Genomic DNA, 23,237 nt, shown 5'->3' on the forward strand with positions numbered 1-23,237 from the left:
GCAGGACGCTGGCGGCCAGCGAGGGAGTTCATTGTACCTGCTCCTCACTGCTCCCTTGCACGCACCGTCTGAAGTGAAGCCAGGCGCCGGAATATGACGTCATATTCCGGCACCACTAATCAACGCAAGGGAGCAGCGAGCAGGAAGGACCCCAGGGAGATGCCCCACATCAGCTCCATAAGGTAAGGAACTTTAAAATAAATAAATAATGTATGTGTGTCTGTCAGTGAGTATGTGTGTGTGTATGTGTGTCAGTGAGTGTGTGTGTGTCTCTGAGTGTGTCTGTGTGTAACGGTCAGTGAGTGTGTGTCTGTCAGTGAATATGTGTGTGTGTCAGCGGGAGGATCAGATTTGGCACAGGGTGGTAGAGGGGGGGTGCTGTGGTTTAGTAGGGAGGGCTGGGATTTAGTAGAGGGGGATGCGGGGTGGGGGGGAAGTCTACACTGTACTTTTTAAAATAAACCTACGTTTCTATGAAAATGTAAGTTTGTTTTTTTGTGGCCCACATAAACTTAAACCTTGTTTATGTGGCCCGATCCAGACTTTGAGTTTGACATGCTTGCCCTACACTGACAGTATCCTGAAATCTCATCTACAGGACTGGATGTGACCAATACCATGAAACAGTGACCTGTTAATAGAGCTAGAGGACTAGAGTAGTGTTATTTATTCAATACGGACTGGTCAGGACAAGTGTCCTTTTTGGAGATTCAATAACCATACCTACGCAGTTTCAAGGTTAGCAATAGAGGGTCTACCAAACTACAGAACCTCCAGGCAGGAAAGGGAAGCATTATATATCAGGTACTTTGCACATGTTACATGTGGTCCTGTCCCTGTGCATTATATTGCCCCCTTAGCAACAGGATCTGGCCAATAAGACTTATTCAAATTTATAAAAAATAAAATAAATATAAACCGTAAACACGAAAGAATTACACTGCAACGTAACATTCTGAAAAGATTTATTTTCAATAGTGTTCCAAAGTTTGCATTTCAAAGCCAAGTAGCCCTTTTATAATTTGAATAAACTTTGCGTCAGAACTGTGTTTTCGACACATCCAGTACTTTTGTTATAGGCCTTAATAGCTTTTAAATTCCTCATCCAACCTAGTCTCCCGTGTGAAAATAATCATAAGAATCAGTGCAACTCTATAGGATTAAACTTGCTTTAAATAAGCAATGTCATAGGCACGTCCAGCAGGAAACTACCAGATTGTATTCTTGTAGACAGTATATTAGGAAATATGGTTTGAGCAAAATTAGGGAACAGATCACTTAGCAAAAAAGGCACTGTTCATGTAAACATTTTGTATGGAGTCTGGTATACAAAGTTTCTATTGAATACTTAATGCTTAATATTTGCAGTGGACTCTCGCACGCATTCATTTCACCATTTATTCCCCGTACTCAGAAAGATAAATTGGATCCCAAGAAATGACCTCATCCCATAAAGTAAGCTTTACACAGATCTTAGAAAGCTTTCAGAGTTACACAATCATGACTATACAATGACAATGTGCAGCGATTCCAGACTTTATTCTCTCCTCGACATGACAAGTTCAAAGTGATATATATATATATATTTTAATTACAAATATAAAAGCTTTACCCTCTTATAGAACTGAAGAAAACCGAAAAAAACAAAAAGAAACAAAACACTTCCAAAAACGTGCCAGGGACTTTAGAATGGTGGCTATAGTGAGAGCCAAGTCATAGCCATGGGCTTGCGTTAGTTAGCCTTTGTTCTTCCCAAGCCATCCTTGAACAAGTGCAACGAAAAACTATATACATAGACCTAAAATAGAAACAGAGAAAGACTGAATGGAGAACGTAAACATACATCATCAGATTTAGTTTCTTCAACTTTGCGTGATGTAAGATTTTAAGGGACACCGTGTTCCTCAGAATGATCTCCTTACCAATCATCTAGCTTCTACTGGTCTTCTGGGTGCTAGGTTTCGCAGGGGAGGTCTCATTCGCAGACTACAAAAAGAAAGAAGCAATTCCTTTATAAATCTTATTTTATACACAAATAAAACACTTCTTGTTGTCTCCTGTGGCTACCTACAAATCAAGCAACTTAACATTTTCTACACACTTTCAATAAACACAACAAATGATTGTTTTTTACCTTTGGTGGGTCAGAAGCCTTTCCTGAAGACTGTGAAACGGTTGTGCTAGAAGAGCTCTTATCTGTCTTTTCCTAGAACAGCACAGCAATAAACAAATTAACAAATCCAACAAAATGCACAGTGAATATTTTCCACGAATATCAATATTAGTGATACCAGAATTGTTCTTTAGATTTCATTAGATCAGGATTTGCTGTGAAATTTAATTTATTTATTTTTCATGAATGAATCTACTTGTGGCTGATGTGTAAACCTATTTAGCTGTGAGGCAGCCCATAGGTATCGCAGTGCACCATTACTTCTGAAGTGATTTGCAGCCTCACGCTATGCAGGGTCATGGTGTACATTTCATATGAATAGGACAAAGGGTGACAGAAGAAGGAACATTCTTCCACCATAACCTAATCCATGAGAATCAGATGTGGTTATGGTGCTGGTCCATTAAAGCTAAACGTAAAATTGTTTTGCAGTCCGAGAGCTGTAATGAACATCTTTGCAGATACATGGTTTTCAATGGATTAGAAATGTGTGAAGAATTTCTAGTCAGCCTGCATTAGACAGACATTCACTATTTTACACCTACGTTGCATGGTTTCAATCTGTATCCAGACCTTATTATATGGGAATGAATTTAATGGTTTCTCACTTATGGCAGGAATGCTCTAGTTAATTTACCGACAATAGGAACATACAACTGGTTAAAATATACCACTGGGCTATCTGCAGTGATAATGTATCGCTAGTCATTCAAATTGTTCCAACATGTCTCCATGACAGCAGGGCCAGCCCTACAGATGTCCTAGTGGGTCCATTAGATCCAAGAAGGGTTTGGGGAAGAGGCGTTTTGACAGCCTGCATGGGGTTTTAATCCTTTGCCAGTGCTGTCCCCCCCATGTGATTCTGGTAGTATGGATAGAATCTCTCTGGTTGCTAGCGCATTGGGCACCAACTATACATAGGTTTCTAAACCTTATTGCCCAGGCCATATCATCTCCAGGATGAGAATGGACATTTGTGGATGTGCACGCTCTATAATATATCTAGAAGAAGTTTAGTGTTACCTTCACAGGATCCAGAGTCTTTCCTGAAGACTGGGAAACTGTTGAGCAAGAAGAGGTCTTCTCAGTCTTGTCCTAGAATTAAAACACATGTAGAATGTAAGGTTTTGTAATACAATAAATCAGTTACACTAGTACCATCAAAGTTCTTTATTTAAAGAATTCTTAGCCATATGAAGGGTTACAATATTCTTAAATCCAATATTGAAGAATTTTCAGAATGTGTGTTATAGCTCCACACCTGGCCTTTAACCAATGTCTGTTGGATATGCACAGGTCACCTGCAGGGTTCCCACAATCCCCTGTGCACGCCTCTCTTTTAATAAAAACCAACAACTGCCCGCTTGATGCATCTCATTCATTGATAATTTATGAAAAGAAGAATGAAAGCCTCTGGACGTTTAATCGGTCATTGGGTTCTATAATGACTAGCGAATAATAAGTGCGTGTCAAGTCAGATATGCACTGATGCTCATTAATTCTGTGATACAAAGTTACTGGAGGCAAGGAGCTGGCTGGAAAAACACTGCCAGATCCTGGTTTTATCCAAAATCAGAGTGAAGAAAGCAGATTTCAAAGAAAAAGGAAGAAAAAAAAAAGTGTCTTCAAAAATTTCAAAAATATTTTTAAACTTTTCACTGGGGAAAAAAAAAATACTTGATTCACTGTTTTTATACGAACTAACGATAGATCATTTTCCTTTGTGTAGAAAGTCCTAAAATTCTGAACTTTTATGAAAGATAAGAAAGATGAATATATAAAAATTTAAAACCCCAGCATTCCTTGCACGTACACTTCAAAGATGCGGCAGCCTTTCACGAAGTTCATCAGTAACATGGTGAAAAGTGCAAGACATTTAACAATATCTACATTTCAGGTATCAAAGTTCTTCCTCTCTACGCGTCAATGACAAGAAGGGTAAAAATTAAGATAAAAAAATAACGTATTACCTTTGAAGTCTGCTGAACCTTTTCTGTTGACTTGGTATCACAAGACGCAAAGCCACTTGAAAGAGCATCTATAGCCGAATCGTCATCTATCGACTTCTAAATCATACACGAGAAGACAAACTATTTCACAATGTAATCGCACCAGGAAAAGCACTGGATTTATGTTACAAAATACAAATCATCATAGATCATCACATATACACACGCCACTCTCACTCATATAGGTGAAATGAATACCTCAGACTTCATTTCTTCCTTGGAGGGGGGCTTTATAGGCTGTCCCTGTAATTGGAAGCAAGTTAAGATGTAAATATACAGATTAATATAGATTATAAGCATATATAGATAATAAACAGGTAGATTGTGCAGTTTAATCCTGTTAGTATAGTGGCAGACAGCTATCACTATATAGATACCTTCTCATCTTTACCATCCAGCAGATGTCGATATTCTGGAGGAATTGTGCTATCTCGGTCACCAAGCCTCTCAATGTGTTCAGACGTGGCCTTTTCCTGAAAAACAAAAACGAGAAAAATTGGGTCAAATGCTATGAACTGGAGACATCAGATATCTTAATATATAGACATTTGGAAGAACAAAAATATTATTTGCAATATTAAGTGACAGAGAGAATAGAAAAATATAAGGCCATAAAAAACATTTTTTCCTCAATTATATTTTACTGAACTTTTTAGTAACTTTAGTAATTTTAGTAACTTTTAGTAATTTTAAGTTATCGATGGGTATTAATGCAAATCATAAGTACCGCTTAAACAACTGATAAGAAAATGTGACTATCATCTATAAAAAATTGTACCCTACTCTGATATATAAAGGAAAACACTATCTGTGATCAGTATCCACAATATTTTGTGAGGTATAGAAAGACAATTAAAGAGCTTATTGATTATGTAATACAGTTTTATTGACAATTCTGCACCCATGGTGGAAAAGATCACAGATGTGAGTGAAGGAACACTAGTTTTCTACCCCTACCCTTACCTTTTGTGTCACTACACCCCACTCCCTCTAGCATATAAGCTCATTGAGCAGAACCCTCAATCCCTTTGTGTCCAACTAGTCTGGTTTCAATTACGTGTCTGTTAGTCCACCCATTGTACAGCGCTGCGGAATCTGTTATCGCTTTATAAATAATAATAATCTTAAGATACATCCTTTCACACCCACCACCTACAGCATGTGCTCCCCCATCTGTCACTCACAGCAATGGGCCTAGGTCTTTAATTAATGTTTAGAGCATCTCACTGGTCACAGTTTACCCCTTTGGTTTTGTTAACCATGTTTATTCCTCCAAATTCACATTTTACACATTTTGCCTTTTTCATTCTGTCCACTGCGGCCATTGGTCTAACTGCACCCAGGAGCCATGGGGAGCAAGGATGTTCTGCGTTTCCACCTTAAACGTTGACAGAGCAGCAAGTGGGAAATGCACGGGAAGCAATCCAGAAAGGACAAATCGGATAACTTGGATATTTGTGCACATTACTAACTTATCGCACACGGAGGGAATGTTTATTTCTTCCTGACCATATCTTGCTGCATTGTACACAGATAACAGCAATGCTCTAAAGACCTCTATGTCAAAGAAGGTGAAAAGTCCTCAATAATAAAAATAATGATCAATTAAATCGTGGACGGATTTTATGTTACTTCCTCTGTTATTCTGTTCTCTAGCGGACCCAAAGAGCAAACTGCTTGTAGCGGGAGGCAGCAGATGGCTCCGGAAAGATACACTATATCACACAGTTTGATCACTACAGGCTTTAACATGGTTAGAAATCAGAGTTCCACTTTTAAGATTCTAGAATGAGTGTAGTAAAATCAGTGTTCCCGAGGCTGTGTGTTTATAGAGTAAAAGTTGGAGATTACTATGCATGGTTGGTAGTTGCCTCACTCACCTTTACTTTATCCACTATAGGTTTGTTTTCATTGGGATCCGGTTCTCTAGAACCCAGGGTACCTGACAGCAGATCCAATGCATCATCTGAGATCGGTGTACCCTGCAATCGTAAATCCAGTTAAAGGCAGTCTAGCTTGAAATAACACATACATGTTAATCAGTGCAAATGTCTAGTTTCCACCTCTTCATCTTGAATTAGAGGCAACATTCAAGTAATACAGGTGGCATGGACTACAAATCCAATAATGCTAAGGGTCACAGTCTGCCTACGCAGCAAGAACATTATCATAAGTTCACAGCCTTAGAGGACAACGGTTTGCCCATTTCCGATCTATGACAGATTATAAACGGACTGATCACCCATTTTGTTAGTTGGAAATTCTGCAAAGCATCCCAGAGAAGTAACACTATAACTATCTTTAACACTTAGTGGTGACAATTTAAACTATAAAAAAATATATATATAAAAAGGAACATTCTAAACGATATTAATCTAAATGGCGATAATAATTAACAGAGGGGGTGGAATACAATATTGTACTCTCTGCAGAAGATCTAAGGGAGATTTTTAAAAAAGATGAAAATATAATTCACGTTTTATTTTTTCCATTTTTTGTTTTTATTTGTTTTTGAATTTCGCTGCACAAACGCACATGCGCACACACACACACACACAAACACAGAACTTAGTGTGTATAATATTAGATAAAAGATGCATTTTCCTAAGACTCACAGGTTCAGCCGGACGGGGAGCTCCAGCCTTCACAGCAGGTGCTTTTGCGCAGGACACAACTTCTCCAGATCCAGACATGCTTTTAGGTTCTTTCTATAAATAAAATAAAAGCCAATATATTCATTCTTAAGAATTATTACATACTCACACATGTTAATATGTATAAAAATATGTTATGGTAAAACAAGCATAAAGAAGGATCTTATAAAATATCAAGACTCTATAATCCTATGGTACTTAAAACAAAATAAATCTGAAAGCAAGCTATAGAAAAACCGTGCAGCTTGCATTGTCACACTGGCACTAGCGATGGCTGTGGGAAACGGGCATCTTCTTGCACAAAATGTTGTTTTACGTAGGACCTCCACATAATCCATGGACCTGCACAGTGACCACTCAGAGCAGGAGATCCTAATTCACCTTATGCTAGCCCCAGCCCAAGCCACATCAATACACATATACACTAAAACTCCATCCAAATACACACAGAATACATTCCTACCTACACGGTCACTGTGGAACTCTGAGTGAATAACAGAGTGCACAGTATGTGCATTTTTGAGGATTATTTTTACATAGAGCTCTGAAATTAAATAAACTTCAGTTCCCCTCCCACGATTCGCCCTCTGTAAATACACCCACACATATTCCCTCAGAAAAAAAACAAATAACTCCAAAGTGACTAATCCCAAACCTGATAATTACAGTTTACAATCCTAATTTAGAAAGCCTTTTTTCCAACTTTAGAATCATTTTGTTGTTTTTTTCCCCCGAGTCAGGCTATTTTTACTTTAATTGTAAAAGCGTTAAACATTCCAGAAGTGGAGGGGTAAATAAGGCAATGAAATGTATTTGCAATTCAAGCCTGGCCACAAACATTGTTACAGAGTGACTGAAGGAAACTCACCCCTGAACACTGTAAAGGTGCCGTTTGTGAGGTTTCAAAGCCTGCGCTGAAGGCATCCAACAATTCATCTTCGCTAAGCTCCTGCATGTTAGAAAGAAGAATTAGTCCGAATGTTAAGACTGAACGCCTGCACAGAGGAAGGGGCTAGAAATGAAGGGCTTTTTGTTGCTGTAGTTGAAATGTGACACCGCCATAAAAAATACAAGGATTGTGTTGGCCTAATTGAAATGGGATACTGTTGTAAAGAATACAAGTGAAACTCTATCATGTGCCCATCGCCAGACAGAGGACACAATAGGATTCTGCCTAGCAACACTATATAAACAACAGCACATAATCGCAGACTCTAGCAAAGCCAGGAAATATAGAAATACCCGTTTCATTTATATTCTCAATAAACAATTTACTGAATATGGAGGGATTTTATTGTAAAAGAGTTATTACAGTGAGGCAGTTCTGCTTGTGCAATTTGCTTAGAACTGAAACGAAAAATGAAGATTCTATTAATTGTTTAACTGGACAGTGCAATTCTGTTGCTAGTTCAGCAGAAATCCCAAAAGATATATATAAAAAAATAGAAATAATGGAATTGGGAAAACACTGCAAAAAATGCATGTTCCAATACTGTTATCGAAAGTGTGTCCTCTTTCTTCAGAAAAAGTAAATTCATCTATTTTTCAAATATCTTATTTATCAATGTTTCATTGGTACTACACTCCAATTTAAAAATAACAAAAAAAATATCTCCCAGTGATGTAAGTATGTGTACATTATGCATTTCGCAGTAACTATACAGTTGATGTGTACCATGATATCATATTGCACAGATATACTTATCCCCTTTTAAAATATCTAGAGAATTATCTCAGACTGCCCCATCTTCAGACACAATAACATGGAATTTACACATAAACACTGCCCAGTGCAAATTATTTCAGCCTGGAGGAAATGACAAAAGGTCAAGAGTGTTGGGCTGAAAATGGATCGATAAAACTAGAACTGGGAAATCACCATAACCACTACACAGAGCTGCGCTGCTTAGAGAGCGTTTGGGGCATGAAATAAAAGGTGCATTTTAAATTCTTAAACCAATGTCCAGACACACTGCTGGTTTATACTGTTGGAAGTCAGCACAGCACTGCCTTAGATTATAGATGAAAATCTTCAAATCATAATAAACATTAAGATTGTGATATGGAAAAATACCATCACTCCACTGATTTATGTAATATCTGCAATATAACGTCTGCATATTGTAATATAAATAAAATATCTACCTTACACAGAACTATTCTCAATTGTCAGAAGTTCCAGAATGCAGAGGAAAGGATTTCCAAATATTTTTTAATAGGCTTATTTGGCAATGGCCTGTGAGGTTAAATGCCGCATTCCGTGAATGTTGTAATTCTGTGCAATTATTAAAATAAAACTTTTTACGAGACATTTTATTTGCTTTATCTCACGAAGAAGTTAAATGTCAGTATATTTCAGAATGACAGCTCTATTTTGTGATAAAAGCCATAGGGATCCCTAGCCTGTGTGACTGTTGGCACAGATATAAAACCGGGCAGGTTTAAAGGGACACCCCAAGCACACTCCCATTAGATCTTGCCGGTGCCGCTGTGGTTCATGATTTCGGATTATTTTTTGGTGAAGGAGCAGGAGACAGGTAAACGCTCTTATTTATCACGGATAATGTAAATAAATCCTTACCTTGGGCTTATCTTCAGGTTTTGGTAAAATAGGTTTTCCATCTTTATCCTATAATATAAATTGCTGAATGTTGATAATCATTTAAATAATATTATATTTGTGAGAATCAGTCTGAGTTTTGTTCTAATTAATATCAACGGTTTATGCTCAATGAAGACATATCAAAGCCTACATTACACCTGGCGTTAAGGGATGGATCCCTGGTATGTCCTGCATAAGTAATGTGTTTCTGTTCCATTATCAAACATGGAAACTCTGCCCATGAACCAAGAAGCTCAGAGTAGAAGATCAATGTGAGAAGACTAGGGCCTATGTAGGTTCTTTAACACATTCACCATTTCTAGGGTTGCAGACAGTAATCATATAAAGGAACATTAGGCTTTATTCTGCATAATGTGTGATCATGTATGACACCTGGCTCAGTCCTAATCGAAGGAAACTGGGCATTGGAAAAAACAAAAACTCAAAGGTGTAATTAAAACCAACTTCTTTATTGTAATTGAAAGGTTACTTCAGGCTTGTTGCTAAACAATGCTAATCTTGATCCTATATGTAATCATCTAACAAGACACTTACTACACTATCACCTGTTTTTTTTCCTCAAGCTATACAAAAAGCCAAAAACGTACTAAGAATTCAGTGCAGGGCCAACCTGCCCGTGAGGCGATCCTCTCCTATTTTGTTGTCACCCCACATAATATCTTTCTAGCCCTATGTCCATTCAAATGCTTCTCCTAGAGAAGCATTGTTCAAACTAGGGCACATGCAAGGCAAGCACCACTGACCACCAATGAGCTAATGCAGGTAGGAGAAGCATTGAATGCAATGCTTCTAGAGAAGTAGTGAACGCTACACTGAGCATTCTTGAGCAGCGACAGGAGTTGAGTAACAGATCATCTCGCTGGTTAAGCCCACTCACCTCCCAATCCTGAAGTTGCTGAGGAGGGAAAGAACAGAGGGATGCAGAGAGGAAGGGATTAGTCTTTTAGCAGAGGAAGTAATGTGTGTGTATGTGAGACAGGTTGTATAGGGAGGTGCAGTGGGAGCAATGTGTGTAGGAGGGGCAGTGTGTGTTTGTGTGAAGGGTGTAGTGTGTGCATGGGAGTGCAGTGTATATATGGGATGCAGTGGGAACACTGTATGTATGGGGCCAGTGTGTGTATGAGGGTGTAGTGGGGTGCAGTTTGGGTAGTGTGTGTATGGGGGTATAGTAGGGGTAGTGTGTGTGTATAGGGGTGCAGTGGGGCAGTGTGTGTGTAGTTGGGGGAGGGGACTGATTAAAACAAATATGCTTTTTATCCCCCCTCCCTTCTTACCTTTTTCCAAGAAGGGGGGATATGAAGCATTATTTTTTTTTAATTTAAAAATAACAACACTTATTTGTTTTAATCAGGAATTGCTCTTATAAATAGTATCCCCCCTCTCCCTTCTTACCTTTGCCCAGGGAGGGGGGAATATCGATTTTAAAGCCCTGGTGGTCCACATGGTGAATCCCTGGTGGTTCTAGTGGGGAGTAAACTCTAGCCTGCTCCTCCTGGGCTAGAGTTCACTCTTGCGAGAACGGAGCATTACCATGGTAACCGCGGCAACGCTCCGTGCTCACGAGAGGAGACCGGGTGGATCTGCTAGCTACAGCTCCCGGGTTTCATCTCCCTCCCTCCCTCCCGTGCCGGCCGACCAGCAATGTGCCAGCGAACTGGTGAGGGAAAGCTCCGATCTCCCCTCTAGTCCATGAAGGCACACAGCAGGGCCGGCGATTGGATATCACCGGCCCTGCAGGGGGGAGCATCGCCCCCCCTGGATCCGCCACTGGTCAGCATTCACTACACACTGGCGACAGACATAATTTTGTATTTGTTTTTTTTTGCAAAGAAATAAAAATTAGGCAATCCAGAGCAGAGTTTCAGTCTGCCCATGTCACGTGTGCTGGAGGTGTAAATACACCCTGGCACAAAATCACAGGTTACTCTGTATAGAAAGCATTGCAAGCTAAAAAACGTACATACATATTCCTTGCTCAATAATTGAAAAGCAGAAGTGGTCATGGTAGTTGGAGTCACCCTTTAAAGGCATTTCTGGATTACCTTTACTTCCTTTAATCTGTAATCTGGAGGTATTGTTTCTTCGTCTTCACCTAGTTTGTCCTGTTTTTTCTGATCAGTTTTCTCCTGTAAGAACCAGAAATAAAAACTCTGATTAGGTTTTGTCTACACGTGTAAAACTGTATGTGTACACAGAAAGGCTCCAAATTGTTTTCAATATTTTGAGCATGGCCCTCTTCTTGCCGCTGCACATCCATACTGTCTACATTACATGGAGAGTCTGTGCAAAAAAGAGGTCATAGTCTTTCCCTACACATCATCTTATTCCCTCAATGAATATCAGCTTTCCTCTTGTGATGTTGCTAGAAGAAGCAAGTCAGTGATCCTTTGTGAGAAGTGTTACTTCTGCCTGTGTTAATTCTAGGAGACTCTGAATGGAAGCAATGGAAGGATATGCATTTTGAAACAGAGTCTCGAATGCAAAAATAACAGAAATCATTGCTCAAACAGGGTGTGCGCAATCCACTATTTGCAATCTATGTTGCATTAACTTTGTTCCACGGACAAATGTACATTTTTGTGCAAGATGTCCTGGCTGGTCTAAATTAAGAGTCCATATGTTTGTATTAAAATAAAAGACATAATATGTGGATACAGGAAAAAAAAAAGTATTTACCATAAGAACATTAGAAATCTATAGAATGATAGAGGAAGGTTTGGTAAGTATACAGTTGTCTCTTAAAAATCCAACCAATAAAGAAAGTATAAAATCATATTGTGAAGATCAAACCCAGACAACTCAACCTTGTCCGCAGGCAACACTCGTGCAAGAGAAGAGAAACATCCAACCAAAGAGAAAAAAAGGAAAAATGTCAAACATCTAACAATAAGAAAACTGGGAAAATAATGACATTGAGGAGATGTCATAATAAATAACAAGATCAAGAAGTTGGGTAGTTTATAAGTGTTTGGGAAGAACAGGGGTTAATATTTATTGTACTGGAGGGGTTAAAGTTTAGTTGTAGTGTAGAGTAGGGGTTAATATTTGTTGTATGTAGAGATAAGTGTTAGTGACAGTGTAGAGTAGGGGTTAATATTTGTTGTATGTAGAGATAAGTGTTAGTGACAGTGTAGAGTAGGGGTTAATATTTGTTGTATGTAGAGATAAGTGTTAGTGACAGTGTAGAGTAGGGGTTAATATTTGTTGTATGTAGAGATAAGTGTTAGTGACAGTGTAGAGTAGGGGTTAATATTTGTTGTATGTAGAGATAAGTGTTAGTGACAGTGTAGAGTGGGGGTTAATATTTATTGTATGTAGAGATAAGTTAGTGACAGTGTAGAGTAGGGGTTAATATTTGTTGTATGTAGAGATAAGTGTTAGTGACAGTGTAGAGTAGGGGTTAATATTTGTTGTATGTAGAGATAAGTGTTAGTGACAGTGTAGAGTAGGGGTTAATATTAATTGTATGTAGAGATAAGTGTTAGGGACAGTGTAGAGTAGGGGTTAGTATTTATTGTACTGGAGGGGTTGATGTTAAGTTGTAGTGTAGAGTAGGGATTCATGTGAATTGACAGTTTAGGCATTACATGTATATTCTAGTGTAGAAGTTAATGTAGAATGTTAGGTTAGTGGGTAGTTAAGGGGAGGACTTTACTTAGTGGGAGTTACAGTCCCAGGACACAGGGATTTCAACTACCACTGCTTAAAATGACAGAAGTGTAACTCCCACTAATCTTGGGTAAACTGGGACAAGCATGGAGGTGAATTTGAAGATATATCACAGATCAGAACAATAATGGCAGCCTGTGGTTTGCTTTAAAATGCAGACTTAAAGGAGCAAAACAAAAACTATGCCCGGAAAATAACTTCACTGTACAAAAAAAAAAAAAAAAAAAAAGACTCCTGATGTACACCTAATAAAACCGACTTCTTTTCAGAGAAAAAAAACAACAAAGTAAACCGTGACTATTTTTCAAGGTCTGCATTAGCCTGTCATGCTATAGTAACTGTCCCACCTTTACTGAATCAACAGCAGGCTTCTTGTCTTTATGGTCTTCTACTTGTCGGACCTCCAAAGTACCAGCCAGTGCATCCAGTGGATCGGCTTTAGGGGCAGAGCCTTTCAGTACCGGGGGTTTCTAGAACAGCAAGACACAGAGGCAGATTTACATAATTTGTTGGATTAAAACGTGACCCTTTTGTATATAAAAATAAATCAAATGAAACATAATTAAATCAACGGGATTATAAAATGGTATTTAAAAAAAGCTGCAATGTTTAAGATGATGTGTCCATTTATAAGATGTAGGTAAATTAAACCTAGCTGTTTTTCTTTAGAACGATGTTAGTACATATATAATGCAGAGTAACTACAGCTACTTCACAGACAGGAGACAATGTCTGCAGACATCCAATTAGTGCAAGTAAAACACCCCTCGTCCCCTCCCCTCCATAAAACGGGTAAATAATACATGAAAGGACAGCAGGTGGATCTTCACACACAATTGTGTAGAGAGTCAACTAAAAAGTGGGTTTTCGCAAATGGAAGATGTTCTTCACATTTTAAATGACATATAAAATACACAAATTTGGCACTGGAGTAAAACACCATCTCTCTTGTTTTTGTATGCACCTTATATTTTAAAGACATTTATTGAAGGGCAAAATAGTGACAAAATAAAATGACATTAAGCAGATGTTTGAGGACAGTAATCGCTGTGGGTAACTTACAGAGGAGACAGGAGCAGACTGAACTGCAGACGAACTGCTCGAGGAAACTACTACATCTGATTCAGGCTTTTTTGCAGAAGAATCCTTAATAAACACAAAGAAAACAAAAACATTTTTTTTATATATTTTCTGCTCTCTTAAGGAGTGTCTAACACAAATGTATCTAGTAGATAGTAATTAAACCCAGCTTAAGAGCATGGATACATGTTCTACAAGAAATATATATTTTTATTTAAATTGAGGGATTACAAAATGAAATATAAATTCTGCATTGCCACAATAAACAGCAGAAATTGGCATAAAGATTAAATTAGGGAAGAATCATTTGAGGGAAACGTCAACCTACTTTTGGTTTGATGGGGGGAGTTTGCAAGACAGCAGCGGGTTGGGGAGAAGCAATGTCCAATGTAGCCGCATCCTGAGGCTAAAAAAAATGATTTAATTTTTTTAAATGCTTTATCGTTAGTCATTTCTAATGCAAATTATTTTTAAGCAAATAATAAATCTGGGCCAGTCAAGTGTCACAAAACAGAACATAATCCAAAATTGAGCCCCTGTTGGATGGGACGTATTTTTAAAGATTGTTTTATACAAAAAAGGGGCTTTACCCATAGCCTACAACAGTGATTATGGTGCTTGGATTGTCCCTTTAATTAAACTTAAGAACATGTTACAATAAATTAAAATGTGTAATAAAATTATGTGCCACCAAGAGTATATCTTACACAGAAATTGCTAGATATATTTCTAGTTAAAATAGAGAAATTACAAAGCAATATATACATTCAGCATTACCACAGTTAAAAGGAGAAATTGGCGTAGAGATTAAATCAGGGCAAAATAATTTGAGGGAGACATCAACCTACTTTTGGTTTGATGGGGGGAGTTTGCAAGACAGCAGCGGGCTGGGGAGAAGCAAAGTCCAATGCAGCTGCAAGTTCATCGTCATCCATAGGCTGAAAAAAATGCTTCATCATTAGTCATTTACAGCGCATATTCATTTTAAACACATCCTACACCTAGCAATAGTCAGAGCCTGCAGAAAATATAACATTATCCAAAACCGAGTCCCCGTTGGATGGGACATATTTTTGGACATTGTTTTACACAAAAAAAGGTTTTCACTCATAACAGGGTAATGGTGCTCAGAGTGTCCCTTTAAATTAAAGCTATAGAACAGGGCACGCTTAATTAAATTTGTAATTAAAGTATTGGCCAGCAAGAGTAGATCTTAAACTGAAATTGATCAGACAACGCACCATCCAAAAAAAAACAACAACAACAAACAGGCAGTACAGACAAGTGCAGTAGCATCCAATCATTATTACAAGGGGAGACACACAGTGCTTCTACACATGATGTTGTGCAAACATGCAAGCTCAGTCATTCTTACATACAATTCTATGAGAAAGCAGTAACTTCAATGGCTGCATGGTTCAACCGAATGAAATTCTGGATAATATGGGATGTTTTATATATATATATATAGATAGTCAGAAATTGTACCTTTTCTTCAGGTGGCGGAGGTACCACGTTTCCATCTACTTTTCCCTAGATGATAAAGATACAATGGAGTTATGGATAAAGAATAATTCTGGGACAAAGTTCTAAAACTGGAACAATCAGCAGAAACATGTCATTAACTTTCATGGGGTCTGTCCAACTAGAGTTATGTGTAATTGTTCTTTATCAGTAATCCCCACGTTTTGAAGCCAATATTTGTATTATTTAATGACTCCATTGAGATCCTTACATCCAGTAAGTGTCTGTACTCGGGTGGAATTGTACTGTCTCGTTCACCCAGTCCCTCAATATACGTCGCGGTGCTGGTTTCCTGAAATGAGAAGAAAATTGGTCATTTCCAGTGTTTAGTGCATTATATGAAGGATATAGTACATATAGAATACAACGTTAAGATAATCATACTATGCTTAAAGAGACACTCCACTCCCCAAATAAAAAATCAATCAATCAATCAATGTTTCATAAAAATAACCCCAACATGCATTTAATTATGAATTTTTATTTGGGTTATTTGGAAAAACAGATTGCAAAAGCTGCTGATCTCTTGTCTGCAGTCTTTGCTGGCCCTCCCAGTACAGCTGGGGTGCCACGTTATCACCCATGATCTGAGCTGGTGTAGGTACAGCTGGGGTGCCACGTTATCACCCATGATCTGAGCTGGTGTAGGTACAGCTGGGGTGCCACGTTATCACCCATGATCTGAGCTGGTGTAGGTACAGCTGGGGTGCCACGTTATCACCCATGATCTGAGCTGGTGTAGGTACAGCTGGGGTGCCACGTTATCACCCATGATCTGAGCTGGTGTAGGTACAGCTGGGGTGCCACGTTATCACCCATGATCTGAGCTGGTGTAGGTACAGCTGGGGTGCCACGTTATCACCCATGATCTGAGCTGGTGTAGGTACAGCTGGGGTGCCACGTGATCACCCATGATCTGAGCTGGTGTAGGTACAGCTGGGGTGCCACGTTATCACCCATGATCTGAGCTGGTGTAGGTACAGCTGGGGTGCCACGTTATCACCCATGATCTGAGCTGGTGTAGGTACAGCTGGGGTGCCACGTTATCACCCATGATCTGAGCTGGTGTAGGTACAGCTGGGGTGCCACGTTATCACCCATGATCTGAGCTGGTGTAGGTACAGCTGGGGTGCCACGTGATCACCCATGATCTGAGCTGGTGTAGGTACAGCTGGGGTGCCACGTGATCACCCATGATCTGAGCTGGTGTAGGTACAGCTGGGGTGCCACGTTATCACCCATGATCTGAGCTGGTGTAGGTACAGCTGGGGTGCCACGTGATCACCCATGATCTGAGCTGGTGTAGGTTTTAGATGCATTCGCTAGAAAGTACAGTCATTTCAGACCATGTACTCTGCCTTGATATAATGTAATTAAACCACGGCATTGGATTGGTGTGGATATTACACAGCAAGTTAGGTGCCAGTCTAGATCGTAGTTTAACACATAACGTCATCTATCGGACTTCTCTACAGGAAGACATTTTATTTAAAGCAGTGTTAATCTCCTCTTTATTGTAAAGAAAGAGGCAAATCCACAGTATTCCACAGAAAATATACAATTGCAGGTTCTCAAACTATAAACTCTAAGCTTGTTGCCCTGGTTTTGGATCAGTCACACCGCTCCATTGGCCAGTGGACCAACTAAATATAGATCTATTCATCATCCGCATCACAGATTCGGCTACCAGAAATGTCAGCCTAGGGTAGATCCAGTGAGTACAATGGACAGCAGTAATCAGCAGCAGTCTGAGGTCTGAGTCTGTATAATAAGTGCAATAGGAAAGAAGCAGACCTATATAGTATTATTATCATTACTACACTTCTAATTGATTCCCAAGTAACAAATATTAAAAGTGCAAGAAGAGTACAGAGGTAGAATTGAATTTTAGAACAACTGAAATGGTTGTTATTATTAAAATAGAATTTCATTAAGAGTAACTGAAAATAAATGTAGATTTACCGTCACTTCTGGTCCAGTGAATATTGGAGATTCAGGCACAGCAAACTCAGGTCCGTCTAGTGTTCTCATTAGTTCGTCTAAAGCACTACTGTCTACATCGCCCTAGATTAATAAAATTAGAGCACATACAGATGACTTAAAGAGAATTATTTCAGCCGTACATCAAGCCTCTTTAATGACTGCACGTTCTGACACAAACTCCCTACATTGGCTAAAGTACTGTAACGAGGTAACTCACGTTTCCTTTTTGGCATTAGTCAGGCTACATGAGGAGAGGGGAACCCCAACCCATCTCAAACAAAATAAGTAAATAAGAATATTTGTTTAGTATAGACTGCATGAGCATCCAACACCCCAACGAGGCCCTCAAGATTCTATTTGAAATAAAACTTATGTTTAAAATGGATTTACACCAAAATGAAAACATATTGTGGTGCATGACAAAATAGCTACATGTCCGACTCCTGTACCATTCCCACTACGTCACCTTTCTTCACATCAGGAGCAGCATGTACACTAGTTCTCAATTCTATAATCAATAGCGTCTTTTCATTAATAAAAAATAAAACGCTATTTTTTCCAGCTCCGATAAGCTTTTACCTTTTTTACTCACTCACTGAACGCAAAATGATTACTCTTCATTGCAAGGAAAGCACATGTTTGGTAGTTGAATGTTTGACTGACATTTTAGCACATACATACCGAAGGTTTGGCAGCAGATTGAGAGGATGATGCAGATAAAGCAACAACTTGATCAGGCGTTTGTGGCTTGCCATCCTTAAAAAGAAATCGAGAAGTCCAATAAGGATGACAGAGCAAAGTATGGGGCAAATAATAATCGTATACATAGGCTCCACCTCAATCTACAGCTATATCATTTTACAGGAAATGCACGATTTCAGATACATTAAGGAAAACTAGAATTGTACAATGGATGTGAATGGTAGGCACCTTCCAAGGGTTGGAGACAAAGAAAAAAAAAAGCAAATGAACAATCAAAAAGTGTAATTTATGCCTACCACGACAGCACCCATAAACAATTCACTGTTTTTGTATATTTTTTAGGTGCAAAACATAAAAAAAAATCTAAACAAAGATAACACGTTCTCTTCTTAAATGGTGAGCGAATTAGAAGACAAGAAAATATGCACAGATAGAATTAACTCTAAAAAAATCTAGAAAGCAGAATGCTTCCACATATTGCAATTGTCAGATTTATTGCAAAAAAAAAAGACCAAAACATAAATAAAAAAAATAAAAAAAACTCCGGCCTGTGCAACTATGGTCGGCAGTGGAATTCTGTTGATTTCTGGTAGCCCAGTGTGTACATGCATACCTTGCCAACATATTCCGCATCGCTGTACAATAGTTAAACAAGACAAACATTTAATCGTAACATAAAACGTATGACATTCAGCAACATTAGGTGAAGAGGCCCAAATGAACTTAACATGTAAAGGGAAAAGTAAATCCACCAATTTTATAGTTGTATTTTGTTACAAAACGTACATAAGACATATAAAATATGAATGTAAAAAAATTATTCACATACTGTGAGTTTGGTAGAGCTTGATGGTGGCACAGTAGGGGATGATGAAAAATCAAAATCCTTTGAGAATTCATCTGCAAGTTCAGCATCAGTCAAGGACTGTAAGATACAATATGGCAATTTTATTTGTAAAACCAATTTATCAGGGACCATTTTACAGAGATTCATTCATTTATTTCCGCTACATCCTGGTGAACATGTAGGACAAATAGCATACACTAACACAATCACAATATAGAGATGTATTGATTAGTAGTGCCACATGATGGGCACTTATCAGCACCCTGTACCTTGGTGACAGTTTTGGTATTTGGACAGAACTATATTAGAATGCCATGTTTAGATTAAGGAGATACTCCCTTAGAACAATGAAAATAGTGTTGTTGGAGACATGGTTAATGTTGGTCTGGGCAATTAACCATCCTTTTATAGCAGTACACATAGAGAGGATTTAAGAGATTTTTCTTTTAAATACAAAATGTGTTTCCAGTAGTGGCTGGGGTAGGTAGGTACAGCTGATATTGCATAAGATATACAGAAACAGAGCTGAGAACCTACTGTAACCTTGCATATGTATTGCAGACTTAACAGTACTATTACAGTAAATTAGGGATACACATATCAGATTTACGCAGAGTTAACTTAAAGGGAACCTATAGTCCCGAGAAGAGAGAAGCATTGGGGACGAGTAGCGAATGGCCCACAAGTTCCAAGTTCAGTCAAATACGTCACATGGGAAATCATGGGTTCAATGCTTTCATAAAATCAGCTTTTGATGCCGAATGCCACATAGCCAAGTCAAACTGTCAATGCAGCAGAAGTGCCCTCTAGTGGCTGTCAGGAAGAGGTCAATTTAGCCCTGCAATGAAAACATTGCCAGCTCTCAAAAAAACAGCAATATTTGACATTGCAGGAGTAAAACATCAGGGCCATTGCACCCAAACCACTTAATAGACATGATTTGGTCTGGGGGCATATAGTAGTCATTTACTTTGGCCCCTCAGCTACTGCTGGACTGCAACTCCCATAGCTCTGTGCCTGTCTGAGGCTGGAGTGCAAATACTGTGGAGTATGAAAATGATAGCGGGATATTAAGTGCAGGGCTGATTTCTGTGTGCTTATTTTTGCTTTGTATTACGCCATCATCCTACAGTGTTGCCTCCACACTGTGTATTCTATTAAAGGAACACTATCGTGTTAGGAATATAACACTGTACTCCTGTAACACTACAGTGTCCCTCTGCCTTCACGGCCCTCCCCCGACAATGAGAGTGTTAAATAGCTTTAGAACACCTGATTCCTTCAACGTCAAGGCGATCCAGCAGCCTAATGCACATGGGTGCCAAGTGCTGCACATGCATTAGCCCTTAAGCATAGGAAAGAATTGACTCAATGATTTTATTTGGGGTTTTGCAAGACGCTGGACATCTTCATGCAAAGCCTGAGGACATCCAGAGTCATTTCACCTTGTTACACTCAATGAAACAGCAGGAAGCACCTCATGTCTTAGACAGCCACTAGAGGCAGTCTTAAAGGATCACTATAGTGTCAGGAAAACAAAGTGGGTTTCCTGACACTATAGTGCCCTGAGGGTGCCTCCACCCTCAGGGTCCCCCTCCGGTGGTGCTGAAGGGGTTAAAACCCCTTCAGCAGCTTACCTGATTCCAGCGCCTCTGCGCTGGTGACCTCTCCCCCCCGCGACGTCAGCTCCCTCTGCTTTCCTATGGACGCTCTGCGCGATGGAGGCATAATATGGCTCTGAAACTGCTATGTTTGCATCTGCAGGGTTAAAACCTGAGGGACATTGCACCCAGACCACTTCATTGAGCTGAAGTGGTTTGGGTGACTATAGTGTCCCTTTAACGTTTCTCTAAAGCTGTACAGTTAAGAGGGGCAGTGCACCCATACTACTTCAATTAGAGGAAGTTATCCGAGTGCCTTTAGTGTCCCTTTAAAAGTTAATGATGGTTTAGGGGTTTATAAAAATACCCCTCTCCGTCTCAGAGATTTTGCCTTTTAGCTGAAAACAGCAAGGTGAATTGCTAACGTAGGACTCACCTAAGAGACTTGCCTTGATGGGGCAGGTGTGCCTTAATACCAGATAATGGGCGTAATGGCTAGTGCAGTGGTACTTAAACCTCTGTTATTTAAATATGCTCAGGGATTTTGGACAGTGTGCAGGTAAGACTGCATTGTCACCTGACAGAACAGTTCGCTAGACAAGAGATGTTGGCTAGTTAAAAGATTTTGGTTCTGGAGAATATGTACAAATGAACTTGATAAGTGGCCAGAAATCACAAAGAAAATTCAAGAACATATATTAATAAAAAACACAAGTAGAAATGGCAAACAAGCCGAATCGGAAATTATTTGAAAATAGTGTGTGAAGTATCAAGGCAGCATCAATATCACAAACAGCAATAGATCCTCTGTGGCTTTACTGCACCTTGGGCTCGTCAGATGGTACTGGAGGTGGAACTTCTTTACCGTGGTCTTTTCCCTAAAAGATTAATTGCATGTTTCAGCAAAGCAAAATATTGTATACATTAAATGCCCTATAGAGGAGATTGTATTTAATTGTGCTACACATCATGTTTATGGATTGGATGACTTCTGGTTCAAATATTTGTATGGTTTTAAGATCATATACCATTCCCATGCTGCAAGTGGAAAATTAAAAGGCCCAGTAAGGAGACTCCAGCCTAGGTTTATGTCCCACGTGGTTAATTATCTGGGCCATGCGCTCTTTTCATCAGGTATGGGTCAGTGAAGCGACTACTAAGCACATCCTGGCAAGAATACTACAGCTACAGGAAATGGGAGACCATTTCGCATGGATAAACCTGTACTGGACAGATGATCAAGCCATTGAGCATGAGGGGAGGTGGAGTGAGAACCTGCTATTATCACTTTTTCACTCTCTGAAATATAAAATGATTAAATGTCAATCTTGAAGAAAAGGACAGTATTCCACTCTCTTTTCACTGGAAGATGTTTCATATTAAAGATCGGCACAGGGAAGATCTGGAGCCACGGATCCCAAATGCCAAAAAGAGCCAACAGCCATAAACGAGTAGAACTAACAGGAACATTAATTCCATGGGACTGGGAGAGCATTTATAGGTAAATTAAAAAGCCAGTAGCAAGGTAGAAATAAATTAGAGTCTAACCAAAATAGCGAGATTGTTTATTACCCTGACTGAAGCTGTGCTTAGAACATGCTCCTACATTAGGACGCATCATTGCGGGACAAAGAGGTGACCCAAAAAAGTGGGCAATGCCATGATGTGGGATGAGGACATGTCCACCCATATAGAGGGGTGTCAGCCTCTCCGCTGCAGCACTTTGAGGATGAGCTCAATGCCCTGTCATGCTACTCTTGGTGAAAACAATTTCCCGATATCCACAGGTGTTGGACGGATAGGAGCCCTAAAACAGGACTGTCCTGCAAGGTCCGGGACTTACGTGTCATGATATACTGAACCACCATTTTAGCAAATGGAAGCAAGGGTTAAATAATTAAAGGATATATATATTTATTTGCAAAACATAGAATTAAATAAAGAAATAGGTTTTGTTTTTAAAGAAAGATAGTCACCCTCAACATTTCTTCTGTGACTGAAGCATTTTAAGACTGTAATGTATCTACAAATAAAACCGCGTTTGTGATCATCATCCCCCCACCACCACCCCCCCCCCAAACTATTGTGTGTCAGTTTCCATTATTCCGGCAAATACACCCAACACTATTACAATATTACAAAATAAACACACGGAAGTGTACGCTTACATCCAACAGGTGCCTGTATTTTGGAGGGATAGTGCTCTCCTTTTTCCCAAGTTCTTCTAAGTATGATGACGTAATAGCAGTTTCCTGTTAAATATAACAAAATCCATGAGCTGTAAATTGGTTTAATCATCCCTGGTGGTGCTTGTATTTATAATTGCACATGTTGCATACTATGTCATAATGTGAAACATTTCATGACTAGAG

At 39.1% G+C, this 23,237-nt stretch overlaps 1 protein-coding gene across 4 annotated transcripts in view; it reads right to left on the reverse strand.

Annotated features, from left to right (window-relative positions):
- Positions 1-948: 948 nt before the first annotated feature.
- Positions 949-23,237, reverse strand: part of CAST (calpastatin) — a 133,171-nt gene continuing 110,882 nt past the window's right edge. For all 4 annotated transcript variants that reach the window (XM_063453676.1, XM_063453677.1, XM_063453678.1 and 1 more), the window contains 23 exons: positions 23,034-23,117; positions 21,690-21,743; positions 19,247-19,342; positions 18,397-18,471; positions 17,695-17,796; positions 15,944-16,024; positions 15,697-15,741; positions 15,057-15,146; positions 14,537-14,614; positions 14,191-14,274; positions 13,476-13,598; positions 11,502-11,585; positions 9,418-9,465; positions 7,705-7,785; positions 6,798-6,890; positions 6,063-6,164; positions 4,560-4,655; positions 4,381-4,425; positions 4,144-4,239; positions 3,197-3,268; positions 2,135-2,206; positions 1,923-1,986; positions 949-1,798 (listed from right to left, as the gene is read on the reverse strand). In XM_063453676.1, coding sequence (XP_063309746.1) covers positions 1,930-1,986; positions 2,135-2,206; positions 3,197-3,268; positions 4,144-4,239; positions 4,381-4,425; positions 4,560-4,655; positions 6,063-6,164; positions 6,798-6,890; positions 7,705-7,785; positions 9,418-9,465; positions 11,502-11,585; positions 13,476-13,598; positions 14,191-14,274; positions 14,537-14,614; positions 15,057-15,146; positions 15,697-15,741; positions 15,944-16,024; positions 17,695-17,796; positions 18,397-18,471; positions 19,247-19,342; positions 21,690-21,743; positions 23,034-23,117 — 1,758 coding nt within the window. In that variant the 3' untranslated portion in view covers positions 949-1,798; positions 1,923-1,929. The remainder of the gene's footprint in view (positions 1,799-1,922; positions 1,987-2,134; positions 2,207-3,196; positions 3,269-4,143; positions 4,240-4,380; positions 4,426-4,559; positions 4,656-6,062; positions 6,165-6,797; positions 6,891-7,704; positions 7,786-9,417; positions 9,466-11,501; positions 11,586-13,475; positions 13,599-14,190; positions 14,275-14,536; positions 14,615-15,056; positions 15,147-15,696; positions 15,742-15,943; positions 16,025-17,694; positions 17,797-18,396; positions 18,472-19,246; positions 19,343-21,689; positions 21,744-23,033; positions 23,118-23,237) is intronic.

The sequence above is a fragment of the Pelobates fuscus genome, chromosome 5 (assembly GCF_036172605.1).
Source record: "Pelobates fuscus isolate aPelFus1 chromosome 5, aPelFus1.pri, whole genome shotgun sequence".
NCBI classification, from domain to species: Eukaryota; Metazoa; Chordata; class Amphibia; order Anura; family Pelobatidae; genus Pelobates; species Pelobates fuscus.